Genomic DNA, 27,629 nt, shown 5'->3' with positions numbered 1-27,629 from the left:
TGTCAACATAAGAAAATTCAGGATGGAGTCCATTCGCACAGTAGCGGCCTCCCTGCATCAGGGGGATTTCCTAGCGTCCATAGACATCAAGGATGCCTATCTTCACATTCCCATTTACGCAGGACATCAGCGGTTTCTACGTTTCTCCGTAGAAGAGAACCATTATCAGTTTGCGGCGTTACCGTTCGGTCTCGCCACGGCTCCTCGGGTCTTCACGAAGGTGTTGGCCCCAATGTTGGCACTGCTGCGTCAACGAGGCATATCGATTCTAGGTTACCTAGACGATCTTCTGCTTCATGCAGAGTTTCCGCAGACTCTGTTACAAAACCTAGAGATTACTATGATCTCTTTACAGGAATTCGGGTGGCTGGTGAACCGGCAAAAGTCATTTCTGGTCCCCACCAGGAGGCTTGAATATCTGGGTCTAATTCTAGACACATCCAGGGCAAGAGTATTTCTTCCGGAAGATTCAATCAGCAATTCAGTTGTTACTATCCAACAGCTGGCCTTCTCTTCGGACTTGCATGAGGGTTCTGGGGTTGATGGTGGCTTCCTTCGAAGCAGTACCATTTGCCCAGTCCCATACCCGAATCCTTCAGGAAGAGATTCTTCTCAAATGGAATCGGAATCCGGAATCCCTGGACAATCGGATCCGATTGAGCAAACAGACCAGGGAGTCTCTGGTTTGGTGGCTTCGATCTCCGATGCTCAGCCAGGGGAAGTCATTTCTGCCAATATATTGGACGATTGTGACCACGGATGCCAGTCTATCCGGATGGGGAGGAATTCTCGGTCGATTATCCGCCCAGGGACTTTGGTCCCCGTAAGAATCCAGGTTGCCGATAAATGTATTGGAACTGAGAGCGATCAGACTTTGTTTGATTCACTGGACCGAGCAACTCCAGGGCAGCTCGGTTCGGATCCAGTCGGACAACGCCACGGCCGTGGCTTATGTCAATCGCCAAGGGGGCACCAAGAGTGTCCGGGCGGCCAGGGAAGTGGCTTGCATTCTTCGCTGGGCGGAACGGTTTGTTCCAGCTCTCTCCGCGGTGTTCATTCCGGGGGTGGAGAATTGGCAGGCAGATTATCTCAGCCGTCAGATTCTGGATCAGGGGGAATGGTCCCTCCATCCAGAAGTTTTCCACCAATTGTGCCTACGTTGGGGCACCCCGGATGTGGATCTGTTGGCATCTGGATTCAACAGGAAAGTACGGAGATTTGTGGCTCGCTCCCGCGATCTTCTAGCAGAGACCGCAGACGCACTGGTCGCCCCGTGGGGGCAATACCAGCTAATGTATGCCTTCCCTCCTCTCAGGTTACTGCCAAGACTTCTTCGCAGGATAGAGGGGGAAGGAATTCCAGTAATCCTGGTAGCTCCGGACTGGCCTCGTCGAGCCTGGTACGCCGACTTGGTCAGACTGGTTGCGGACGTCCCGTGGAGACTTCCTCTCAGGGAAGACCTACTGTCTCAGGGACTGATCTTCCATCCTGCTTTACGATCGCTGGCTTTAACGGCCTGGCTATTGAGACCCAAGGTGCTGAAGGACAAGGGATTGTCAGCTTCAGTTATTCCTACTCTAGTTAAAGCAAGGAAAGCGACTTCCAGAAAGATTTATCATCGCACATGGAAGTCCTACATTGCATGGTGTGAACCCCTGGGGTTCCACCCACGTTCCTATTCGGTTAATCGAATATTGGCTTTTCTGCAACAAGGAGTTGAGCAGAAACTGGCCTTGAGCACTATCAAGGGTCAGGTCTCAGCATTAGCTATCTTCTTTCAGAAACCTTTGGCTACTCATTCCTTGGTGAGGAATTTCATCCAGGGGGTGCGACATCTGGCCCCACCAATGCGCACCTTTACCACCCTGGGATCTTAATCTAGTATTGTCGGTTCTTCAGAAACCTCCCTTTGAAGATATTAGGGAGATTCCTTTACCTACGTTGTCCCAGAAGGTGGCCTTCTTGGTGGCTATTACTTCTGCACGCAGGGTGTCAGAACTGGCCGCATTAGCTTGTCTTTCCCCATATCTGGTGGTTCATAGAGATAAGGTGGTTCTTCGTCCGAATCCATCCTTCCTACCAAAAGTGGTTTCAGAATTTCATCTGAATGAGGAAATTGTATTACCTTCCCTGTGTCCTAAACCCAGCCACCATCGGGAGTTTGCCTTACACTCCTTGGATGTGGTTCGGGCGATCAGGGTATACTTGAAAACGGACTCGTTTCGCAAGACGGATTCACTTTTTGTGGTCCCGGATGGGCCCAAAAAGGGGTTGCCTGCATCTGCCGCGACTATTTCCAAATGGATCAGACAGACGGTGGTACAGGCTTATTCTATTAAGGGTCGGGAGCCCCCGTTCCCTGTTAAGGCGCATTCCACTCAGTCGCTTAGTGCGTCATGGGCCTTTCGCCATCAGGCGTCAGTGGTCCAGGTGTGCAAGGCGGCTACCTGGTCGTCGGTGCATACCTTTACAAAACATTATAAAGTTGATGTAATGGCATCGTCGGATGCCTCGTTTGGCCGCAAGGTTTTGCAGGCCGCAATTTGAGGAGACCAGTGGTCTGCCTCGAGGGTTTTTTTCCGTTGGAATTTTATTTGAGTCTCATCCCTTTTTGTCTGATGAGCCTTTAAACTTCTAGTTGGCACCGGTTGGGCCTTCTAGATTGGATTTTGATTTCCGTCAATCCCACCCCTCATTTGTGGCACTGCTTTGGGACGTCCCTATTGATGAGAATCAAAGAGGACTACGTCTGTCAATGAGCGACAGAGAAAATTGGATTTTTGTAAGATCTTACCGTAAAATCCTTTTCTCTTAGCTCATTGACAGACGTAGTACCCGCCCCTCTATCATTGAGTTGGGTTGGGTTAAATTCTCTGACACTGCTTTGTGACATAACTAACATCCTGTAGCAGAGAGAGAGAGGATATACCCTCTGGGACTGCCCCTAAGGTGGAGCCAGAACATTTTTTTTTTTCTGCCTAGTCCTACTCCTGTAGAGGGCAGCATAACCCTATTGATGAGAATCAAAGAGGACTACGTCTGTCAATGAGCTAAGAGAAAAGGATTTTACGGTAAGATCTTACAAAAATCCAATTTTTTGACACTTTTGGGGGGACCAGTGACATTACTACAGTAATCAGTGCTAAAAATATACACTGTTACTGTAATAATGACACTGGCAAGGAAGGGGTTAACAGTGTGGGTGATCAAGGGGTGAAATGTGAGCCTAGGGGTAAAGTGTCAAAAATGTCAGGTGTCCGATCTGTCCGCCGCAATGTCGCAGTCCCGCTAAAGATCGCAGATCGCCGCCATTACTAGTAAAAAAATAAAATAAAAACAATAATAATGACAGAAATCTTTCCTGTAGTTTGTAGACGCGATAACTTTTGCGCAAACCAATCAAAATACGATTATTGCGATTTTTTTTTTGTTTTTTTTTGTTTTTTTTTACCAAAAATATGTAGCAGAAAACAAATTGCCCTAAAATGTTAAGAAATTTTTATTTTTAAACTTTTTTTTTTTTTTTTTTTTTGGGAATGTTATATATAGCAGAATGTGAAAAATATTGTTTTTTTTTTTTTTTTTATTTTTTTTTTTTCAGAATTGTTGCTTTTTTTTTTTTTTTTTTTTTTTTTTGTTTATAGCGTAAAAATCGCAGAGGTGATCAAATACCACCAAAAGAAATCTCTATTTGTGGGAAAAAAAGGACATCAAATTTATTTGGGGACAGCGTCACATGACCACGCAATTGTCCGTTAAAGTCACGCAGTGCCGAATTGCAAAATATTGGTCTTTAAAGGGGGCAAATCCTTCCGGTCCACAAGTGGTTAATAACATTCAGTTACAATATGATTTGTATCACATTTATATACACTGTATTGTTTTTTTCTTTATTTGCTATTTTTTATTTTTCCCCCACCAAAGTGGAGTTAACCTTTAATTTACCGTTTTCCGGACTCCAATGGCACCATTTGTAGTTTGTGAGACTCCGGCGCTCGCTTCGCTGTTTTCGCCTCCTGAGCCTCCATATTGTTAATGGCTGTTGCCATGGTGACTTCATACTTTTTTTTTTTTTTTACCTCCCCTCCTCGGTGGTTTTGCGCATTTCTGGGATTAATGATGAAATTAGAGGCGGCGTTTTATGGTTCAGCATCTGTCCGCTTAGAGAGTTGGGTTTAACCCCTTCCTGCCAGGGAGGAGCGCGCCACAGCCTGCGACGCTGAATTGGTGGCTTTAGGGGCAAAATATAAAACTGGGGAGATTTGCTTTATTTCAAAGTTGGTTTTTAAGAACTTTCTTTATATTTCTATGACTTCGACCCACAAACTGATTTTTTTTTTTTCCTGTGGATGGAGTAATTAAGGGGTTGGGACTTCAGATCTTTAACCTCCAGAAGGACGGCACCATCTTTGTTCAGGCATCCTCCAGGGTCATCATCTGCTTCCTGCCGAATCAGAGATGACAGTCATGTAAATACTGGTGCCTGTTTGGTTCTTGGCCGTATTCTCAAAAAACGGACACAGATCAGCCTCTGTTTCAGCTTCTCACCTTGCTTTAAGTTTACTATATTGCAATCGAATCGCTAGGGGAGAGAGGAGACTGAGGAAATGCTTCCTCTTGCCTGCAGCAGACCAATGACATCATCTCAGCCTAGGCAAAGATACTGGGGAGAGGAGTACTGAGCAAATCCTTCTAGACTGAGGACATCATCTCAGCCTAGGCAAAGTCATTGGGGGAGGGGAGACTGAGGAAATGCTTCCGACTGCCTGCAGCAGACCAATGACATCTCAGCCTAGGCAAAGCCACTGGGGGAGGGGAGACTGAGGAAATGCTTCCTCCTGCCTGCAGCAGACCAATGACATCTCAGCCTAGGCAAAGCCACTGGGGGAGGGGAGACTGAGGAAATGCTTCCTCCTGCCTGCAGCAGACCAATGACATCTCAGCCTAGGCAAAGTCACTTGGGAGTAGCATTATAATGATATCATCACAGCCTAGGCAAAGTCACCTGAGATGGGGGGGAGATAACACTTTTTCCTGCCTTAAGAAGACCAATGACATAATTTCAGCATACATAAATGTACTGGAGGAGAGGAGACTGGTGAAATGCTTCATTCTGCCTGCAGCAGACTGATGACATCATCTCAGCCTAGGCAAAGTCACTGGGGGTTTGGCAACTGATGGCATGCTTCCTCCTACCTGCAGCCTAAGCAAAGTCACTGGGAAGGGGATACTAAGGGAAAAGCTTCCTCCTGCCTGCAGCAGACTGATAATATTATCTCAGATTAGGCAAGGTCGCTGGAGGAGGGGAGACTGAGAAAATGCTTCCTCCAAACTGCAGCAGACAGATGATATAATCTTAGCCTAGGCAAAGTCACTTGGGGAGATGAGACTCAAGAGGACAGCCCTCTGCTGCAGCCTCTCACCTTTCTTTTTTACGACAAAATTACAATGTTGCAGACTGATCACTGGGGTACAGGAGACTGAGGAAATGCTTCCTTCTGCCTGCAGCAGACTGATGACATCGTCTCAGCGTAGGCAAAGGGGGAAGGGAGAATAAGAAAAAACTTCCTCCTGCATGCAGCAGACTGATGACATCATCTCAGCCTAGGCAAAGTCACTGAGTGAAGGGAGAGTGAGAAAACACTTCCTCCTGTCTGCAGCAGATCAATGACATCATCTCAGCCTAGTCAAAGTCACTGGGGGAATGGAGACTGCGCAAATGCTTCCTCCTACCTGCAGCAGACTGATGACCTCATTTCAGCCCAGGGAAAGAAATTGGGAAAGGTTAGACTGATAACATCATCTCAGCCTAGACAAAGTCACTCAGGGAAGGGATACTGAGGAAAAGCTTCCTCCTGCCTGCAGCAGACCAATGACATCATCTCAGCCTAGGCAACGTCACTTGGGGAGGTAAGACTGAAGAGATCAGCCCTCTGCTGCAGCCTCTCACCTTTTAACTTTATAACAAAGTTACAATGTTGCATACTGATCACTGGAGGAGAGGAGACTGAGGAAATGCTTCCTACTGCCTGTAGCAGACTAATGACATCATCTCAGCCTAGGCAAAGTCAGTGGGGGAAGGGGGAATAAGAAAACACTTCCTCCTGTCTGCAGCAGACCGCCAAGATCATCTCAGCCTTAGGCAAAGTCAGGGGGGGAGGGGAGACTGAGGAAATGCTTCCTCCTGCCTGCAGCAGACCAATGACATCTCAGCCTAGGCAAAGACACTTGGGAGAGGAGAACTGTGCAAATCCTTCTAGACTGAGGACATCATCTCAGCCTAGACAAGCTCACTGAGGGAGGAAATACTGAGAAAAAGCTTCCTCCTGCCTGCAGCAGACAGATGACATCACCTCAGCCTAGGCAAAGTCACTGGGGGAGATGAGACTCAAGAGGACAGCCGTCTGCTGCAGCCTCTCACCTTTTGACTTTACTACAAAGTTACAATGTTGCAGACTGATCACTGGAGGAGACTGGGGAAATGCTATCTCCTCCCTGCAACAGACTGATGACATCATCTCAGCCTAGACAAAGTCCCTGACTGGAGTTTGAGGACGGCTTTTTTAATGATAAAAGGTGGAAGTTTTTGGGGAAATGATGGTTTTGCTGTACATAGTGAGGGGTCAGGAATACATGCAGAGGGTCCCCATTGGGGTCACACAGTAGGGATGGCTCACAGACATGCAGACTCCATGCAGTGTCCCCATTGGGGTCACACAGTAGGGATGGCTCACAGACATGCAGACTCCATGCAGTGTCCCCATTGGGGTCACACAGTAGGGATGGCTCACACACATGCAGACTTCATGCAGGGTCCCCATTGGGGTCACACAGTAGGGATGGCTCACACACATGCAGACTTCATGCAGGGTCCCCATTGGGGTCACACAGTAGGGATGGCTCACACACATGCAGACTCCATGCAGGGTCCCCATTGGGGTCACACAGTAGGGATGGCTCACACACATGCAGACTCCATGCAGGGCCCCCATTGGGGTCAAACAGTAGGGATGGCTCACACACATGCAGACTCCATGCAGGGCCCCCATTGGGGTCAAACATTAGGGATGGCTCACACACATGCAGACTCCATGCAGGGTCCCCTTTGGGGTCACACAGTAGGGATGGCTCACACACATGCAGACTCCATGCAGGGCCCCCATTTGGGTCATACAGTAGGGATGGCTCACAGACATGCAGACTCCATGCAGGGTCCCCATTGGGGTCAAACAGTAGGGATGGCTCACACACATGCAGACTCCATGCAGGGCCCCCATTGGGGTCAAACAGTAGGGATGGCTCACACACATGCAGACTCCATGCAGGGCCCCCATTGGGGTCAAACATTAGGGATGGCTCACACACATGCAGACTCCATGCAGGGTCCCCTTTGGGGTCACACAGTAGGGATGGCTCACACACATGCAGACTCCATGCAGGGCCCCCATTTGGGTCATACAGTAGGGATGGCTCACAGACATGCAGACTCCATGCAGGGTCCCCATTGGGGTCAAACAGTAGGGATGGCTCACACACATGCAGACTCCATGCAGTGCCCCCATTAAGGTCAAACAGTAGGGATGGCTCACACACATGCAGACTCCATGCAGGGTCCCCTTTGGGGGTCACACAGTAGGGTTGGCTCACACACATGCAGACTCCATGCAGGGTCCCCTTTGGGGTCAAATAGTAGGGATGGCTCACACACATGCAGACTCCATGCAGGGTCCCCTTTGGGGTCACACAGTAGGGATGGCTCACACACATGCAGACTCCATGCAGGGCCCCCATTGGGGTCACACAGTAGGGATGGCTCACACACATGCAGACTCCATGCAGAGTCCCCATTGGGGTCACACAGTAGGGATGGCTCACACACATGCAGACTCCATGCAGGGTCCCCATTGGGGTCACACAGTAGGGATGGCTCACACACATGCAGACTCCATGGAGGGTCCCCTTTGGGGTCACACAGGGATGGCTCACACACATGCAGACTCCATGCAGACGGAAATTGAAGTGCCAACCACTAAGCCGCTCTGATATCTCAGAAGCTTCCAGAAGGTAATGTTTGTTTTTTTCCCCCCTTGTTAATATTCCCATCACGCCTCTCCCATTCCATTCCCTCTAATTACCTCTAAAGGATCTAATGACAGCGAAAACCAAACCCATTGCGTTTTTATTGGCAGTGGAACGTTCGCCCCAGAAGGATTGTGGGAAAGGTGTCAGGTATAATTCCCTTCTCCAGGGGGGCCCCCTACAGGTGGGTCAGCGGCCTGTGAAATTGCCTTGTAAATGACTTCTTGGAGAAATTGGCGCGGTTTGGTGCCGCACGTGTCGGCCGGCGCGGTTCAGCACCTGGTGACTACTATGGGGGGATTAAAGTGAAATAACGTTTCTTTTCGGGGGTGGGAAAAAAAAAAAAAACAATTCTCTCCAGGTCAGCTGTACACATTGTAATACAAACTGATACATTGTTTGAGGATTCTCACCTGCTTGTGTTCTGTAGCTCCTGAGGACAGCCCCCATCCTTCATTTGTCTCAATGATTGGGACGTTCGTACTTTCACATGATCAGATTTATAACAAAATACCCCCGAGTCTATATAGTATGTCCCACAACAGTCCAAGCCCCCCACGCCCCCCGTGCATAAATGGGAGGACCTTGCAGGGGATGTCTGTCATTGGACTCAGCTCCCAGCACTCATTTTAATTTAATTTCCAGAAGTTTCTGTCCTGATTTCTCAGATTCTGCTATACTGGAAATGAAGCGGAGGATGAGGCACTGAGTGACTGGATAGGTTAAAGTGGATGTCTGCTGGCCTCCCTATGTAGTCTCTGACCATCTCTTCTATCATGTCTGCAGTCTCTAACCATCTCTTGTATCATGTTCTCAGTTTCTGACCATCTCCTGTACCATGTCTGCAGTCTCTGACCATCTCCTGTACCATGTCTGCAGTCTCTGACCATCTCCTGTACCATGTCTGCAGTCTCTGACCATCTCTTGTATCATGTCTGCAGTCTCTGACCATATTCTGTACCATGTCTGCAGTCTCTGACCATCTCCTGTACCATGTCTGCAGTCTCTGACCATCTCCTGTACCATGTCTGCAGTCTCTGACCATCTCTTGTATCATGTCTGCAGTCTCTGACCATCTCCTGTACCATGTCTGCAGTCTCTGACCATCTCCTGTATCATGTCTGCAGTCTCTGACCATATTCTGTACCATGTCTGCAGTCTCTGACCATCTCTTGTATCATGTCTGCAGTCTCTGACCATCTCCTGTACCATGTCTGCAGTCTCTGACCATCTCTTGTATCATGTCTGCAGTCTCTGACCATCTCCTGTATCATGCCTGCAGTCTCTGACCATCTCCTGTATCATGTCTGCAGTCTCTGACCATCTCCTGTATCATGTCTGCATTCTCTGACCATCTCCTGTATCATGTCTACAGTCTCTGACCATCTCCTGTACCATGTCTGCAGTCTCTGACCATCTCCTGTATCATGTCTGCAGTCTCTGACCATATTCTGTACCATGTCTGCAGTCTCTGACCATCTCTTGTATCATGTCTGCAGTCTCTAACCATCTCCTGTATCATGTCTGCAGTCTCTGACCATCTCCTGTACCATGTCTGCAGTCTCTGACCATCTCTTGTATCATGTCTGCAGTCTCTGACCATCTCCTGTACCATGTCTGCAGTCTCTGACCATCTCTTGTATCATGTCTGCAGTCTCTGACCATCTCCTGTATCATGCCTGCAGTCTCTGACCATCTCCTGTATCATGTCTGCAGTCTCTGACCATCTCCTGTATCATGTCTGCATTCTCTGACCATCTCCTGTATCATGTCTACAGTCTCTGACCATCTCCTGTACCATGTCTGCAGTCTCTGACCATCTCCTGTACCATGTCTGCAGTCTCTGGCCATCTCCTGTACCATGTCTGAAGTCTGACCATCTCCTGTATCATGTCTGCAGTCTCTGATCATCTCTTATATCATGTCTGCAGTCTCTGACCATCTCCTGTATCATGTCTGCAGTCTCCGACCATCTCTTGTATCATGTCTGCAGTCTCTGATCATCTCTTGTATCATGTCTGCAGTCTCTGACCATCTCCTGTACCATGTCTGCAGTCTCCGACCATCTCTTGTATCCTGTCTGCAGTCTCTGATCATCTCTTGTATCATGTCTGCAGTCTCTGACCATCTCCTGTACCATGTCTGCAGTCTCTGACCATCTCCTGTATCATGTCTGCAGTCTCTGATCATCTCTTGTATCATGTCTGCAGTCTCTGACCATCTCCTGTACCATGTCTGCAGTCTCTGACCATCTCCTGTACCATGTCTGCAGTCTCTGACCATCTCCTGTACCATGTCTGCAGTCTCCGATCATCTCCTGTACCATGTCTGCAGTCTCCGACCATCTCTTGTATCATGTCTGCAGTCTCTGACGATCTCCCGTACCATGTCTGCAGTCTCTGACCATCTCCCGTACCATGTCTGCAGTCTCTGACCATCTCTTGTATCATGTCTGCAGTCTCTGCCCCTCTCCTGTACCATGTCTGCAGTCTCTGCCCCTCTCCTGTACCATGTCTGCAGTCTCTGACCATCTCCTGTACCGTGTCTGCAGTCTCTGACCATCTCCTGTACCATGTCTGCAGTCTCTGACCATCTCCTGTACCGTGTCTGCAGTCTCCGACCATCTCTTGTATCATGTCTGCAGTCTCTGATCATCTCTTGTATCATGTCTGCAGTCTCTGACCATCTCCTGTACCATGTCTGCAGTCTCTGACCATCTCCTGTACCATGTCTGCAGTCTCTGGCCATCTCCTGTACCATGTCTGAAGTCTGACCATCTCCTGTATCATGTCTGCAGTCTCTGATCATCTCTTATATCATGTCTGCAGTCTCTGACCATCTCCTGTATCATGTCTGCAGTCTCCGACCATCTCTTGTATCATGTCTGCAGTCTCTGATCATCTCTTGTATCATGTCTGCAGTCTCTGACCATCTCCTGTACCATGTCTGCAGTCTCCGACCATCTCTTGTATCCTGTCTGCAGTCTCTGATCATCTCTTGTATCATGTCTGCAGTCTCTGACCATCTCCTGTACCATGTCTGCAGTCTCTGACCATCTCCTGTACCATGTCTGCAGTCTCTGACCATCTCCTGTATCATGTCTGCAGTCTCTGATCATCTCTTGTATCATGTCTGCAGTCTCTGACCATCTCCTGTACCATGTCTGCAGTCTCTGACCATCTCCTGTACCATGTCTGCAGTCTCTGACCATCTCCTGTACCATGTCTGCAGTCTCCGACCATCTCCTGTACCATGTCTGCAGTCTCTGACCATCTCTTGTATCATGTCTGCAGTCTCTGCCCCTCTCCTGTACCATGTCTGCAGTCTCTGACCATCTCCTGTACCGTGTCTGCAGTCTCTGACCATCTCCTGTACCATGTCTGCAGTCTCTGACCATCTCCTGTACCGTGTCTGCAGTCTCCGACCATCTCTTGTATCATGTCTGCAGTCTCTGATCATCTCTTGTATCATGTCTGCAGTCTCTGACCATCTCCTGTACCATGTCTGCAGTCTCCGACTATCTCTTGTATCCTGTCTGCAGTCTCTGATCATCTCTTGTATCATGTCTGCAGTCTCTGACCATCTCCTGTACCATGTCTGCAGTCTCTGACCATCTCCTGTATCATGTCTGCAGTCTCTGATCATCTCTTGTATCATGTCTGCAGTCTCTGACCATCTCCTGTACCATGTCTGCAGTCTCTGACCATCTCCTGTACCATGTCTGCAGTCTCTGACCATCTCCTGTACCATGTCTGCAGTCTCCGACCATCTCCTGTACCATGTCTGCAGTCTCCGACCATCTCTTGTATCATGTCTGCAGTCTCTGACCATCTCCTGTACCATGTCTGCAGTCTCTGACCATCTCTTGTATCATGTCTGCAGTCTCTGCCCCTCTCCTGTACCATGTCTGCAGTCTCCGACCATCTCTTGTATCATGTCTGCAGTCTCTGACCATCTCCTGTACCATGTCTGCAGTCTCTGACCATCTCCCGTACCATGTCTGCAGTCTCTGACCATCTCTTGTATCATGTCTGCAGTCTCTGCCCCTCTCCTGTACCATGTCTGCAGTCTCTGACCATCTCCTGTACCATGTCTGCAGTCTCTTAAACGGAATATTAATAAAAATGCTCCACCTTTTTATCAATAAAAATAGCTGCAGTCTGTGAATTTGCATAGGCTGAGGTGATGTCATCAGTCAGCTGCAGGCAAAAATAAGCATTTCCTCAGTCTCCCCTCCTCCAGTGATCAGACTGTATATTGTTACTTTGTAGGAAGTCACAAGGTAAGAGGCTACAGCAGGGGCTGTCCTCTTGAGCTCCAGTGACTTTGCCTAGCCTTAATTTATGTCATCAGTCTGCTGCAGACAGGAGAAAGCATTTCCACAGTCTCCTCCCCTGGTGATCAGACTGTACATTGTAACATTGCAGGAGGTCACAATGTGAGAGGCTTCAGCAAGGGCTATCCTCTAGGTCAGTGACTTTGCCTAGCCTAAATTGATGTAAACAGTCTGCTGCAGATAGGAAGAAGCATTTCCTAAGTCTCCCCTCCTCCAGTGATCAGACTGTACATTGTAACTTTGTAGGAAGTCACAAGGTGAGAGGCTACAGCAGGGGCTGTCCTCTTGAGCTCCAGTCCAGTGACTTTGCCTAGCCTTAATTTATGTCATCAGTCTGCTGCAGGCAGGAGGAAGCATTTCCTCAGTCTCCTCCCCTAGTGATCAGACTGCACACTATAACTTTGTCACAAGGGGAGAGGGGCTGATCTGTGTCAGACATTTGTGAACTTCACAGACACCAGAATTTACAATGATTTTGTCACCTCTGAGCAGACAGCTCCGTCCGGGAAGTAGACGGTGATCCTGGTGGATGCCTGAACAAAGCTGGCGCCGACCTTCTGGGGGGACATTGTTATCTCTGTGAGAGGTAATAAACACCTGAAAGTGTTACACTGACATTACACAGCATGGGTGGGATTACCATGAAGATAATATCTGATGACAGAGGTCCACTTTAGATAGGGTGAAGAATAAAGATGGCGGTGCAGATGGGGGGAAGCGGGAATCATCGCTCATCGTGGCGTTTCGTGAAGTCACCTTGCGCTCTAACCAGGCTGTGTTTCCTCCCGCAGGGATATTTCCTCCTGTTTGAGTCCATGCTGGATTCCGTTATTTATGCGAGAGACAAGTTCCTGGCGCCCGGCGGAGCAGGTTCGTATGGAAATTTCCACCCCCACAACAGAACATTGCAGGGAACGTCGTGAACCCGCCGATGGCGTTCCGCATGGCTGGGCTCCCTCGCTCTACATATGAGCGATGGCGCCATTAGCACCGCGCTCCTCCCAAATCCCCAAATTAAATGTGTTGTTTAGATTCAGGAGCGATCCCTCCGACTCAACTCATGGCCGAGAGAGATTTATTCTTCACATCAGACTCTGAACCAGAGGAGCTTACACTCCCCCCCACCGGAGGAGCTTACACTCTAATGTCCCCCCACCAGAGGAGCTTTTACACTCTAATGTCCCCCCACCGGATTAGCTTACACTCTAATGTCCCCTCACCAGAGAAGCTTACACTCTAATGTCCCCTCACCAGAGGAGCTTACACTCCAATGTCCCCCCCACCAGAGGAGCTAGCACTCTAATGTCCCCCCCACCAGAGGAGCTTACACTCTAATATCCTCCCACCAGGGGAGCTTACACTCTAATGTCCTTACCAGAGGAGCTTACACTCTAATGTCCTCCCATCAGAGGAGCTTACATTCTAATATCCTCCCACCAGAGGAGCTTACACTCTGTCCTCCCAACAGAGGAGCTTACACTCTAATGTCCCCCCCACGGTAGGAGCTTACACTCTAATGTTCCCGCACCAGAGGAGCTTACACTCTAATGTCCCCCCATCAGAGGAGCTTACACTCTAATGTCCCCTCACCAGAGGAGCTTACACTCTAATGTCCCCTCACCAGAGGAGCTTACACTCTAATGTCCCCCCATCAGAGGAGCTTACACTCTAATGTCCCTCCACCAGAAGAGCTTACACTCTAATGTCCCCCCATCAGAGGAGCTTACACTCTAATGTTCCCGCACCAGAGGAGCTTACACTCTAATGCCCTCCCAGCAGAGGAGCTTACACTCTAATGTCCCCCCACCGGAGTAGCTTACACTCTAATGTCCCCCCACGGTAGGAGCTTACACTCTAATGTTCCCGCACCAGAGGAGCTTACACTCTAATGTCCCCTCACCAGAGGAGCTTACACTCTAATGTCCCTCCACCAGAAGAGCTTACACTCTAATGTCCCCCCACCAGAGGAGCTTACACTCTAATGTCCCCCCATCAGAGGAGCTTACACTCTAATGTCCCCCCATCAGAGGAGCTTACACTCTAATGTTCCCGCACCAGAGGAGCTTACACTCTAATGCCCTCCCAGCAGAGGAGCTTACACTCTAATGTCCCCCCACCGGAGGAGCTTACACTCTAATGTACTCACACCAGAGGAGCTTACACTCTAATGTCCTCCCACAAGAGGAGCTTACACTCTAATGTCCTCCCGCCAGAGGAGCTTACACTCTAATGTCCTCCCACCAGAGGAGCTTACACTCTAATGTCCCCCCATCAGAGGAGCTTACACTCTGATGTCCCCCCCCCCCCACCAGAGGAGCTTACACTCTAATGTCCCCCCCCCCACCAGAGGAGCTTGCACTCTAATGTCCCCCCCCCCACCAGAGGAGCTTACACTCTAATGTCCCCCCACCAGAGGAGCTTACACTCTAATGTCCCCCCAACCAGAGGAGCTTACACTCTAATGTCCCCCCATAGTCACACACTATTATTACACTGATGAGCTAGGGATCTCCAAACTACGGCCCTCCAGCTGTTGAAGAACTACACATCCCATGAGGCATTGTAAAACTCTGACATTCACAGACATGACTAGGCATGATGGGAATTGTAGTTCCCAAACAACTGGAGGGCCGTAGTTTGAAGACCCCTGAGCTGTAGCATTCTGGCGTCTGAAAGGTCACATTACAAATTTACAATGGCACCTGAAAGTGGGTGGGATATATTAGGCAACAAGTGAACATGTTGTCCCTGAAGTTGATGTGTTGAAAGTAGAAAAAAAAAAAGGACGAGTGTAAGGAATTGAAGGACTTTGACAAGAACTGCATTGTAATGACTATAGAAGACGGGGTCAGAGCAACTCCAAAACTGGAGCTCTTGTGGGATGTTCCCGGTCTGCAGTGGTCAGGACTGACCAAAAGTGGTCCCAGGAAGGAAAACCAGTGACGGGGATGGGCGGCCAAGGCTCATTGATGCATGTGGGGAGGGAAGTGGGCCTACATTTTGTAATTTTTTATTCAATTTATTTTTCTCTTATTTTACGTATGTATTTTATTCATTAATATTTTTTTCATATTTTATTTGTAATTATTTTTTATTTTATTTTGTATTGATATACTTTTGACTCATTTCATTATTTTATGTTTTTTAGTTATTTTTTATTTTTTTGTGATTCATTCTTTCTATGTTGATTTGAATTCTTTTTATTTATTTGCTTTTTGTATTTATTTTATTCTTTATTTTACTATTTTATTATTATTTTTTTTTGTATTTTTGTACTTTGTATTTATTAATTTTATTATTTTACAGTAGGTGTTTCTTTTATTTGTATTTATTTTATTCATTTGCATTTTTATTTTATTTTATTATTTTAGCCATTTTATTTGAATTTGTTTCATTCATTTGTATACTTTGTATTTACTTGAATAGGTGTATGGTATACCACACTCTCTACTTAAATACCTAAGTGTGTAGCTTGAAGGTGGGGGGTGGTGGCTGCAGACAGTTACAATTGTGTTTAATGATGCAGATAATATTTATCAATATTTATCCACATTATATGCTTTGTGATTAATTTACATATCCATTCATTTTTTATTCTTTATATATATATATATATATATATATATATAATTTAACTTTTTTGGGGGGATTATTTTATTATTTCTATTTGTTGTTTTTATTCATTTGAATACTTTGTATTTATTTTATTGATACTTTTTTTGTTATTCTATTTTATTTGTATATAATTTGTACTTCTTTTTTTTTTTTTTGTATTTTCATCTTTTGTTTGTATTTTATATATTGTACTTTTTTTTTGCTATTTTATTATTTTTATTTGTTGTTCATTTAAAAAAAATACTTTGTGTTTTTATTTTATTAATACATTTTTTTATTATCTTTTTCATTTGTATATAATTTGTACTTCTTTTTTGTGCTATTTTCATCTTTTTCATCTTTTGTTTGTATTTTATATAGTGTACTTTTTTTATTATTATTTTTATTTGTTGTTTTATTCATTTGAATACTTTGTGTTTATTTTGTTAATACATTTTTTTATTATTCTAATTAATTTTGTATATAATTTCTATATAATTTGTACATCTTATTTTTTTTTTTTTTTTTTTTTGTATTTTCATCTTTTGTTTGTATTTATTTTTTTTTTTGTTATTTTATTATTTTTGTTTGCTGTTGATTTATTCGTTTGAATACTTTGTGTTTATTTTATTTATTATTTTTTTTATTATTTTATTTGTATATGATTTGTACTATTTTTGTTTTTTTGCAATTTTATTCTTTTGTTTGTATTTATTTTATTTACTATTTTTGGTTATTTTATTCTTTTGTATTTATTTTAATCATTATTTTTTTTTTTATTATTATTTATTTATTTTTTTTTAAAGGTTTTTTTTTTTTAAGTTTTGTTATTCTTTAACTTGTAGTTATTTTATGTGTATACTTTGTAGACATTCTCGTTTTGTAGAGAATCATTCACACTTCGCATGTTTCCCATTGGCGGGGATGGGGGAACGTTTTACGTTCACATGTGCAGAGCCGGTTGTCCTTGCTGCCCTTTTTTTATTTTTTTCGGCTCCCTGGCACATCAGATACTTGCCGGGATTGGCGGCAGTGGGGCTGGCTGTGTTTCGTTTAATGCTGACACGTCTCAATGCAGTCCTCTCCCGGCCCCTCAGCCCGGCTCCGGAGTCTATTGTAGCGTGACGCACTACATTGCTTTAATGACTTTTCATTGCACGCGTTCATCACCGCAGCACCATTGTGCCGTAATGTGCTTCCAGGCTGCCGCCGAACAAAAGGCAGCGCCCGCGATTATGCGAAGAATTCAATTACACCCTCCGACGTTACACGCTCCTAATTGTTCATTTTCCTCCTCGCCTCTATCACATGTGCGGGGAGCGCTGTAGGAAAGACGATTCTGTCTGAGTGCCGCTAAAACCCCATTAAGAATTTTTGTGTGGTTTTTTTTTGGGGTTAATTATATCCCTGGAATATTAGGGGAATATTTATAATGCAGTGACTGTGACTTTCACCAATCGTTCCCTGCAGGTAAATCTTCTTAAAACATGCATTTTAAATTGGCGTTCTTGATTCACCTGCCGTGAATGTCGCATTTACTGCTGTATAAATATGTCCCTTTTGCGTTTTCAGTGATTTTGCTTTGGCTGAAACTATGCCATCAGTCTGCTGCAGGGAGGAGGAAGCATTTCCTCAGTCTCCCCTCCCCCAGTGATAACTTTGTAGCAAAGTCTAAAAGGTGTGAGATTGCAGCAGGGGGCTGTCCTCTTGAGCTCTAGTCCAGTGACTTTGGCAGTGGCCCCCAACCTGCTACAGAGCCTTTAGTCCCCCATTGTGCCCTTAACCTCCAACAGTGTCCCACAGTGGCCCTCAACCTCCCACAGTACCCCTAACATGCTGCAGAGCCTTTAGCCCCTCATTGTGTCCCCTCAACCTCCATCAATGTCCAACAGTGCCTCTCAGCCCATGGAGGTGCCCCCTCAACCTGCTACAGAGCCCTCATTGTGTCCTCCACCTTCAACAGTGTCCCACAGGGTCCCCCAACCTCCCACAGTGCCCCCCAACCTGCTACAGAGCCCTCATTGTGTCCTCCACCTTCAACAGTGTTCCACAGTGTCCCCCAACCTCCCACAGTGCCCCCCAACCTGCTACGGAGCCTTTAGCCCCCCATTTTGCCCTCAATCTCCATCAACGTCCCACAGTGCCACTCAGCCCCTGGAGGTGCCCCCCAACCTGCTCCAGAGCCTTCAACCCCTTATTGTGTCCTCAACCTTCAACGATGTCCCTCAGGGTCCCACAGCCTCCCACAGTGCCTCCCAACTTGCTACAGAGACTTTAGCCCTCCATTTTGCCCTCAACCTCCCATCAATGTCCCACAGTGCCCCTAACCTGCTACTGAGCCTTCAACCCCTCATTGTGTCCTCAACCTCCCAACAGTGTCCCCCAACCTTCCACAGGGCCACCCAGCCCCTGGAGATGCCCCCTCAACCTGCTACAGAGCCCTCATTGTGTCCTCCACCTTCAACAGTGTTCCACAGGGTCCCCCAACCAACTACAGTGCCCCCAACCTGCTACGGAGCCTTTAGCCCCCCATTTTGCCCTCAATCTCCATCAACGTCCCACAGTGCCACTCAGCCCCTGGAGATGCCTCCCAACCTGCTACAGAGCCTTCAACCCCTTATTGTGTCCTCAACCTTCAACGGTGTCCCACAGGGTCCCCCAACCTCCCACAGTGCCCCCCAACCTGCTTCGGAGCCTTTAGCCCCCCATTTTGCCCTCAACCTCCATCAACGTGCCACTCAGCCCCTGGAGGTGCCCCCCCAACCTGCTACAGAGCCTTCAACCCCTTATTGTGTCCTCAACCTTCAACGATGTCCCACAGGGTCCCCCAACCTCCCACAGTGCCTCCCAACCTGCTACAGAGATTTTAGCCCCCCATTTTGCCCTCAACCTCCATCAACGTCCCACAGTGCCCCTAACCTGCTACTGAGCCTTCAACCCCTCATTGTGTCCTCAACCTCCCAACAGTGTCCCCAAACCTTCCACAGGGCCACCCAGCCCCTGGCAGTGCCCCCCAACATGCTGCAGGGCCTTTAGCACCCCATTTTGCCCTTAACCTCCATCAAGTCTACCACTGTGCCACCCAGCCTCGGAGGTGCCCCCAACCTGCTACAGAGCCTTCAACCTCTCATTGTGTCCTCAACCTTCAACAGTGTCCCACAGGGTCCCCCAACCTCCCACAGTGCCCCCCAACCTGCTACAGAGCCTTTAGCCCCCCTATTGTGCCCTCAACCCCCATCAATGTCCCAGCGTGCCACCCAGCCCCCAGAGGTACCCCCAACCTGCTACAGAGTCTTTAACCCCTAACTGTGTCCTCAACCTCCAACAGTGTCCCGCAGGGTCCCCCAACCTCCCACAGTGCCACACAGCCCCCAGCAGTGCCCCCCAACCTGATGCAGAGCCTTTAGCCCCCTCATTTTGCCCTCAACCTCCATTAAGTCTCCCACTGTGCCACCCAGCCCCGGAGGTGCCCCCAACCTGCTACAGAGCCTTCAACCCCTCATTGTGTCCTTAACCTCCAACAGCACACATCAGGGTCCCCCAATCTCCCACATTGCCACACAGCCCCCAGCAGTGCCCCTCAACCTGCTGCAAGCCTTTAGCCCCTCATTTTGTCCTCAACCTCCATTAATGTCCTACAGTAACACCCAGCCCCTAGCAGTGCCCCCAACCTGCTACAGAGCCTTCTACCCCTCATTGTGGCCTCAACCTCCAACAGTTTCCCGCAGGGTCCCCCAACCTCTCACAGTGCCGCCCAGCCACTGGCAGTGCCCCCCAACATGCTGCAGAGCCTTCAACCCTTCATTGTGTCCTCAACCTCCAACAGTGTCCCGCAGGATCCCCCAACCTCTCACAGTGCCACCCAGCCCCTGGCGGTGCCCCCCAACATTCTGCAGAGCCTTTAGCCCCCCCCCCACCATTGTGCCCTCAACCTCCATCAATGTCCCACAGTGCCACACAGCCCCACGCCAGTGCCCTCCAACCTGCTACAGAGCCTTCAACCCCTCATTGTGTCCCCAACCTCCCACAGTGCCCTTGAAGCCCCTGGAAGTGCACCACAGCCTGTTGCAAAATTATCAGCCCCCCCAAACCCCTGGAAGTGCCCTACAGCCTGTTGCAGATGCTTTAGCCCCCTTATTGTACCCTCAGCCTCAAACAGTGTGGCACAGTGCCGCCCAGCTTCTTGAAATGCCCCACAGACGGTTGCAGAGTTTTCAGCCACTCCATTGTGCCCCCCAAACTCCAACAGTGCCCCCAACTCATTGCAAGTGCGCCACAGACTCCTGTAGAGCCTTCAGCCCCCCATTTTGTCCCCAGCCTTCAACAGTGCCTGGAATGACACATTACTCAGAAAGCATTTAATATAAATAAAAATATCCGATGACTGGACCACTTTAAGGAAATATTCCGCATGGTAAATGCCCATTCCCCATGTATGTGTTACATTGTATAAATGTGTCGAGGTGAGTCTGGGCTCGGCAGGCCTGTTTTCCGGCATTGGGTTTCCCATCCTCTTGGCCTCTGTATGGTGTGAGATTTGTGACACCTTCCCCGGGAAGGAAGGCCGGCATCCTGGGGCTCCCTCTGCCACAATTGTTACCGGTGACAAATGATCGCGGAGCGCTGAATCGAGAAGGACACAGATGTCAAAGCCATGAATCTCCAGATAGGCCGTGAGCCGCGCTTTCTGTCCAATCAGCATTTTGTTAATTTTACCTGCGAAGGGAAATAATTATTCATCTTTTTTTTTTTTTTTTTTCATCCGCTGGTCAAGGAGGACGTTGTAATTGTATTACAGGGCCAGCGTCAGGCAGCCGTGGTGTGGACTGAGCTCGGAAGTGACGTGCCATAAATCGAAGTCAACGGCATGCTCAGTTCTAAAGCCTCGTACACACAATGAGAAAACCAGACACAAAATTCTGCTTCTGACGCGATTGTACGATAATATGATCGTTCGTACACAGCTTTCGCCTGAAAATTTCCGAAGGGACAAACACGAACATTTTACGAGATCGTTTTCGCCCGAAAATACAATACAAACACATTACATCACTTCTGAACTTTTTGTTCTGTCGTATGAGAATTTTCGTACTTTAGTAACTTATTTGCATTCGGTATGGAGACTAGCATGGAAAAAAAAACGGATGATCATTCGTCCGATAATCTTATCATGTGTACTATGCTTAAGGGTCACCACACAATCTGATTATACAATCTCCTTTTGATCTGCTACCTATCCACTATGTAGTACTAGGGCTGTCCTGATTAGATACAGATTGGTGTGATTGATTTAGGTAGGATCTCATATTCGTTTTGGTCAGCCTGAAGTTGATTGTAACCCTTAAGCTAGCCATAGTTCTCAACCACCGGGCCACCGCCTCCCTCCCAGGTATCTATTCAGCTACAGATCCCCTAAGCTCCAAGAGTGCCTTCCAGCACCCAACTTCCCATAGTGGCCAGCAGTGCCCCTCAACCTCCTTCAATGCCCCTTGTTCCCCCTGAGAGTCCTCAGGCCTAACAGTCTTCTTCAACCTCCCTCTATGCCATCCAGCCCCCGGCAGTGCCCCCGAACCTGTCAGCTGCAGATCCCCTAAGCACCCATAGTTCCTTCCAGCACCCAACTTCCCATAGTGGCCAGCAGTGCCCCTCACCCCCTCCTTCAGTGCCCCTTGTTCCCCTGAGAGCCCTCAGCTCCAACAGTCTTCTTCAACCTCCCTCTGCCACCCAGCCCCCCGGCAGTGCCCCCCAACCTGCTAGGGAGCCTTCAGCTCCTCATTGTGTCCTCAACCTCCAATAGTATTCCACTGTGCCCCCCAACCTTCCACACTGCCCCCAAACCCCTGGAAGTGCTCCACAGCCTGTTGCAGAGCCTTCAGCCCCCCAATGTGCCCCCAAGGCTCTGGAAGTGTCTTACAGACTGTTGCAGAGCCTTTAGCCCCTCATTGTGTCTTCAACCTCAAACAGTGTGCCACAGTGCCACCCAGCTCCTTGAAATGCCCTTCAGCCCCTGACAGAGTCTTAGAGCCTGTTGAAGGGCCTTCAGCCTCTATTGTGCCTCTAATAGTGCCCCCCAGCCCCTGGAAGTGCCCCACAGTCTGTTGCAGAGCCTTCACCCCCTCATTATACCCCAACCTTCCTACAGTGTCCCCCAACCTCCCACAGTGCTTCTCAGCTTCTTACAGAGCCCCTGGCAGTGCCTTCCAGCCTGCTGCAGAGCCCCCCCCCCCCATTGAGCCCCCAGCTCCTCCATAGATCCTTTCTCTCACAGTTGATCCACAGTGCCCCCAAATCCCTGGAAGTGCTCCACAGCCTGTTGCAGAGCCTTCAGCCCCCCCATTGTGCCCAGCCTTGAACAGTGCCCCCAAGGCTCTGGAAGTGCTGCCCTACAGACTGTTGCAGAGCCTTTAGCCCCTCATTGTGCCTTCAACCCCAAACAGTGTGCCACAGTGTCCCCCAGCTTCTTGAAATGTCTCTCAGCCCCTGGAAGTCTCCTACAGCCTGTGGCAGAGTCTTCAGCAACCTATTGTGCCCCCAGCCTTCAATAGTGCCTTCAAGCCCCTGTAAGTGCCCCACAGCCTGTTAAAGAGCCCCCAGTCTTCAACAGTGCCCCTGAAAGTTCCCCAACAGTCTTCTGCAGAGCCTTCAGCCCCCCATTGTGACTCCAGCCTTCAACAGTGCCCCTGAAAGTGCCCCTCAGCCTTTTACAGAGCCTTCAGCCCCACGTTGTGCCCTCAGCCTTCAAAAGTGCCTGGAAGTGCCCCACAGCCTGTAATAGAACCTTTACCCCTCTTGTGCCCCAAACCTTACAGTGTGCCCCAGTGCTGTTCAGCTTCTTGAAATGGCCTTCAGCCCCTGGCAAAGTCCTAGAGCCTGTTGTAGAGCCCCCATTGTGCCTCTAACAGTGCAATGGGGGCCAGAATTAACCAAAACACTTCCAGAATACAGCATATCCAGGATTAGTTGGAAACTGCATTGTCCAAAAGGGATGACCTTGAAAATTGTTCAAGATGATACAACTTCAGAGTCAGAGGACTCCCTGAATCAGAGAAAGAAGTTAACCATGCAATTGGTTCCTTCATCAAGGACTTAATTCCAGACATCCCAGAACACCGCTTGGAATTGGACAGAGTGCACAGAGCCCTGCAACCAATGCGATCTGATGGTCTACCGAGAGACATTATAGTTAAACCCCCATTTTTACTCTGTCAAGGAAGAGGTGGTGAAACTGTCCAGGAATTCAGATGGGCTCACTATTCAGGGACATCGGGTCCAGGTCTTTGCGGACCTCTCCCCCTTTACCATACAAAGACGACACCTCTCTGAAACCCCTCTATCAAGTTCTTGCTCAAAAGGACATAACATACGGATGGTCATTTTAATTTCGCTTAAATTTCTCGGATCGGAACAAGGCCCACTGCTTCTCATCATCATTTTCTGAAGATGAAAGATGAAGATGGCTCTTCTACCACGTCTTCTGTACCTCTTCAGGTCCCTCCCCATCCCGATAAAGAAATGCTACTTCTCAAATTTCAATCAAAAATCATCCGCTTTGTCTGGGGGAGGAAGGGTTACCACTGCCCTAAAGAAGTCCTCTACCGAGTGAAAAGTCAAGGAGGGGGCTGGGCCTACCCAATTTATGGTGGTACTATCAGGCTGCGCATTCAGCTTAGACCTCCACAATATACTCTAGGGGTCCCAAACCTGATTGGATTGCTATGGAAAGACAGGCAGTTCTCCTGCACACTATAGACTTTCTGCTCTGTAGTCCTAAACGGAGACCCACAGTCCTCACTCCCACCCCCTCTCACTCCCTGGCATTGTGTGATGATGCTCTATATAAACAAGCTTCTTTAATCTCTAGTACCAAACCACTCTCCCACCTGTTCAATAACCCCTTTCCCCCTGGATTTGAATATACAAGACTTTCGTTGGTGGCTCAACAAAGGACTCTTCAAAATAGGACAATTCTTTGACTTAATGGGTCCCATTTCTCTCGGATACTGCATGAGTAAACTCGAAATGCCTCCCATTGAGAAATTTAGACTGTCCCAGATTTCACATCTGGCTAGACAATCCTGACCCCCACCAAACTTACAACCTATAAACAATGGTGTTATGTTTCATGTTTAAAAGTTATGGATCAGAGGGGAGGCATCTCTACAATCTATTCTGCCCTGGCTGACGAGGCTGATAAACCATCCTATGCTCAGTCCCGGGAATCTGATTTGGATATACAGTGGGACCCGGGCGAGTGGTTCCAGTCACTCCAACGCTCCTACAAAGGTATCATGGACATATCTCTAATAGAAGCGAATGTTAAAATTCTCACTAGATGGTATTATGTCCCTGTCGGATTAGCCAGGATCTACCCAGATGCTTCTCCCTTGTGCTTCAGAGGGTGTAATCTAGTTGGCTCCATGTTTCACACATGGTGGTCTTGCCTCCATATTAGAGGCTATTGGAACAAATTTCTCCACCTAATACGGAAAGAGCCTGGGGTTGTTCCTCAGGATCCCATTATAGCCCTCTTTAATCACAGGGTAGATAAAACCCCTAAGCATACTCAAACTTTGATCTTTATGTTTTTGGGTGCTAAAATTACGATAGACAGAGCTTGGAAGAAGCCCTCGGTCTCAATATCAGCAACAAAGCGGAAAATCTCCTGAATCACGTCCCAGGAACAACTTGTTGCTGAACTTCAGGATAGAGTGCAAAGGTTTGAAGCAGTCTGGGAACCTTGGGCGCTTTTATATTGGAGTACCCTTGTACCCGAGCATGGCATTCCCCCAAAAGGACCCTCCCAGCAGACCTACTTCCCCTCCCTTGGCTCTTTGACTTTTCTTTTCTAAACATACTCAAACCTTGATCTTTATGTTTTTGGGTGCTAAAGTTACGATAGCCAGAGCTTGGAAGAAGCCCTCGGTCTCAATATCAGCAACAAAGCGGAAAATCTCCTGAATCACGTCCCAGGAACAACTTGTTGCTGAACTTCAGGATAGAGTGCAAAGGTTTGAAGCAGTCTGGGAACCTTGGGCGCTTTTATGTTGGAGTACCCTTGTACCCGAGCATGGCATTCCCCCAAAAGGACCCTCCTGGCAGACCTACTTCCCCTCCCCTTGCTCTTTGACTTTTCTTTCTCTAAAAACCACTTGGCCTCTCCCCCATTTCATCTCTCTTTACTCTTCATCTATTCTTTTTCCTCCAATTGTGAAATCCTTTTTCTGCTCCTCATGCTACCATATGGAGTGCTCAGAAGGTTGAACACTTGTTTCCAAAGGGGACTTTTTTTTTTTTTTTCCCCCCTCTCATTTTCGTATATTTTGATAGCCAAACACAAGGTTTTTATTTTTAGAAACAAGAGTGGTTCTTTGAATTCTCTTCTCCCTCACTGTACCATACAAATGACCCTAGCTTTGACAATTGACCGGTGGCTCTAGACAAGGTTCGGTGGGGGGGGAAGCCTTTCGGGTCTCCAGACACCCTTGATGGGGTCTCCATATCAACAGTTTGATCCCATGGGGGTGGTGTGCCTGACTCCCAGGTTGGAGGAACCCTGGCAATCCTCCCTTCCCCTAGCCCGGGATCTCCTGAGCCTTCTACGACAATGGGATTAGAGGGTGTAAGAAGCTTTTGCTACTTGTTGTGGTCATACGTTTAGTTTTGAATTATGCTCTCTCTGTCTCCATATAATAATTACACAAACCACTCTAAAGGGTTTTGACTATTTGTATTGTACTTGTTTATTTACACCTTTGGGCCTTGCAGGCTAATTTAGAGCCGATACACAATACCGTGACCAGAAAGTCGCCCCATGAAGGAGCGACTTTTTAGCACGACTTTGAAGAGACTTTTGAAGAGACTTAAATGAGAGGCGACTTTTTCTGTGGGGAATGCCTGAGTAATCTTTTTCTTCTTCCTGGAAAGTCGGATCACAAGTCGCTTGAAAATAGATAAGGATCGGACTTAGAGGCGACTCCCATTGAAGTCTATGTGCACAAGTTGGATAGAGGTCGCCTTCAAGTAGTACAGGAACCTTTTCTGAAGTTGGAGCGACTTCAGTAGTGCATATTAAGACGGCACTCATTCATTTACATTGAATTTGTAATGACAAGCGACTTGGGGCGACTTGAGGTTGCACAAGTCGCGTCCCAAGTCGGAGTAGTGTGAACCTGGTCTTATCTGTATTTCCTTTTTATTACGATATTCATTAAACATATTGAAAAGAAGAAGAAAAAAAAAATAACGAAGTGCCATATAGCAAAAAATGGCCTGATCATGAAGGGGGCTAAATCTTCCGGAGGGCAATTGGTAATAAGATGACTATTGAATTGGCATGTTTAGGATTATATGAGATTTTAGTAATTGGGTTTGGATGTACCGTATCCAAATCCAAAGCAGACGTTTTTGTCTGGAGTTCCGTTGAATGTGGATTGATCCTCAAACAGTCTCTACAGACACACAGAGAGTCCCACGTTACCGGGAAGATTTAGGTGGTGAAAGGCGCGGGCCGTCTGCGCTCGGTGTAGGTCACACTCGGAGATATTTGTATTTTCTGCTCCATAAAGATCCTTTATTGCCGCATTTGAATTTGCTGATTGTTTCTGAAATGAATCGTCGTAAAAACGTTCAGCAAGGCGAGGCGGAAAAGACAAAATACGCCTAATAACCGACTCTAGTATAAATCCGCAGCGTTCGTCTTTATATTCAAGCTGCGGGTTCCATTACGTGCGCGGCATCATCGCACGTCTACACTGGAAGTTTTTCTGGTTGTATGTGGATGGAAACGTACGTGTGATTCACGCCGTGTGTGCGTTGGGCTGCTTTCAATGAAACCTGAACATGCTAAAAACCATTGTATCCAATGGCTTGCATCAGTGTGCAGTTTGTGATTATGGAACACGCTGCACTGAAAAACAATACGACCCATTACAGTGCACCACAACACACGTTAAAGCAGACCTTTACCCAATAAAACAGGGTATTTGCACCTGGCTCCTCCCCTTTTCCTTCCCCACAATTCGATTTAATTTTTATTTTTTTTTTAATAGTTTTTCTGGCCGGTTTTTGTGCTTTGTAACAGAGCTTCCTCCATTCTTGCCTAGGGCAGATTAACATTGCAAACCCAGAGCATCTGACGTTACATGGGCTCTGGGAGATCTGCGTTCATCTGCACACGCTGGGGGGGTTCCCCCACAATTAAAGTGACACTAAAGGCAAAACTTATTTTTTTCATTTTTTTTTTCGACGCACCTTAAAAGTTGAACATCACTGTTTTAGTGGTTTGATGTGAATGCACCCTTAAAAGAAAAGTCCATTAAGAAGCGATATTTGGCTCAGACACGCAAAAATCTTTGTATTTGCTCTAATTTTCATGCATTTCTAAAAATGATTCCCCCCCCCAAAAAAAATAAATAAAATATATATAGCACTACTACCGTGGGAGCTGCTGGATGCGGATTCCCCTGGGTTACCCATAGCAACAACTTGTATTTTCTTAGCACTTTCTTTGGCTCAGTCAGTAAACAGTCCAGGGGATTTGTTTTTTTTGGTATTTTATTAGAACTAGGATAGGAGAAGAGATGAGTGGGATACTCCAACTGAATGAACTGTGCACAATTTT

General features: G+C 47.5%; 1 protein-coding gene across 1 annotated transcript in view; it reads left to right on the top strand.

Moving 5' to 3' along the window:
• PRMT3 (protein arginine methyltransferase 3) overlaps window positions 1–27,629 on the top strand; it is a 259,529-nt gene that overhangs the window by 139,936 nt on the left and 91,964 nt on the right. Inside the window, exons 11-12 of the mRNA XM_082270530.1 lie at window positions 8,144–8,229; window positions 13,207–13,285. Coding sequence (XP_082126656.1) covers window positions 8,144–8,229; window positions 13,207–13,285 — 165 coding nt within the window. The remainder of the gene's footprint in view (window positions 1–8,143; window positions 8,230–13,206; window positions 13,286–27,629) is intronic.

The sequence above is a fragment of the Pelophylax lessonae genome (genome assembly GCF_965119305.1).
Source record: "Pelophylax lessonae genome assembly, chromosome: 10".
Classification (NCBI taxonomy): domain Eukaryota; kingdom Metazoa; phylum Chordata; class Amphibia; order Anura; family Ranidae; genus Pelophylax; species Pelophylax lessonae.
The sequence above is the reverse complement of the archived record's forward strand: the minus strand, read 5'-3'. Positions and strand labels throughout refer to the sequence as shown.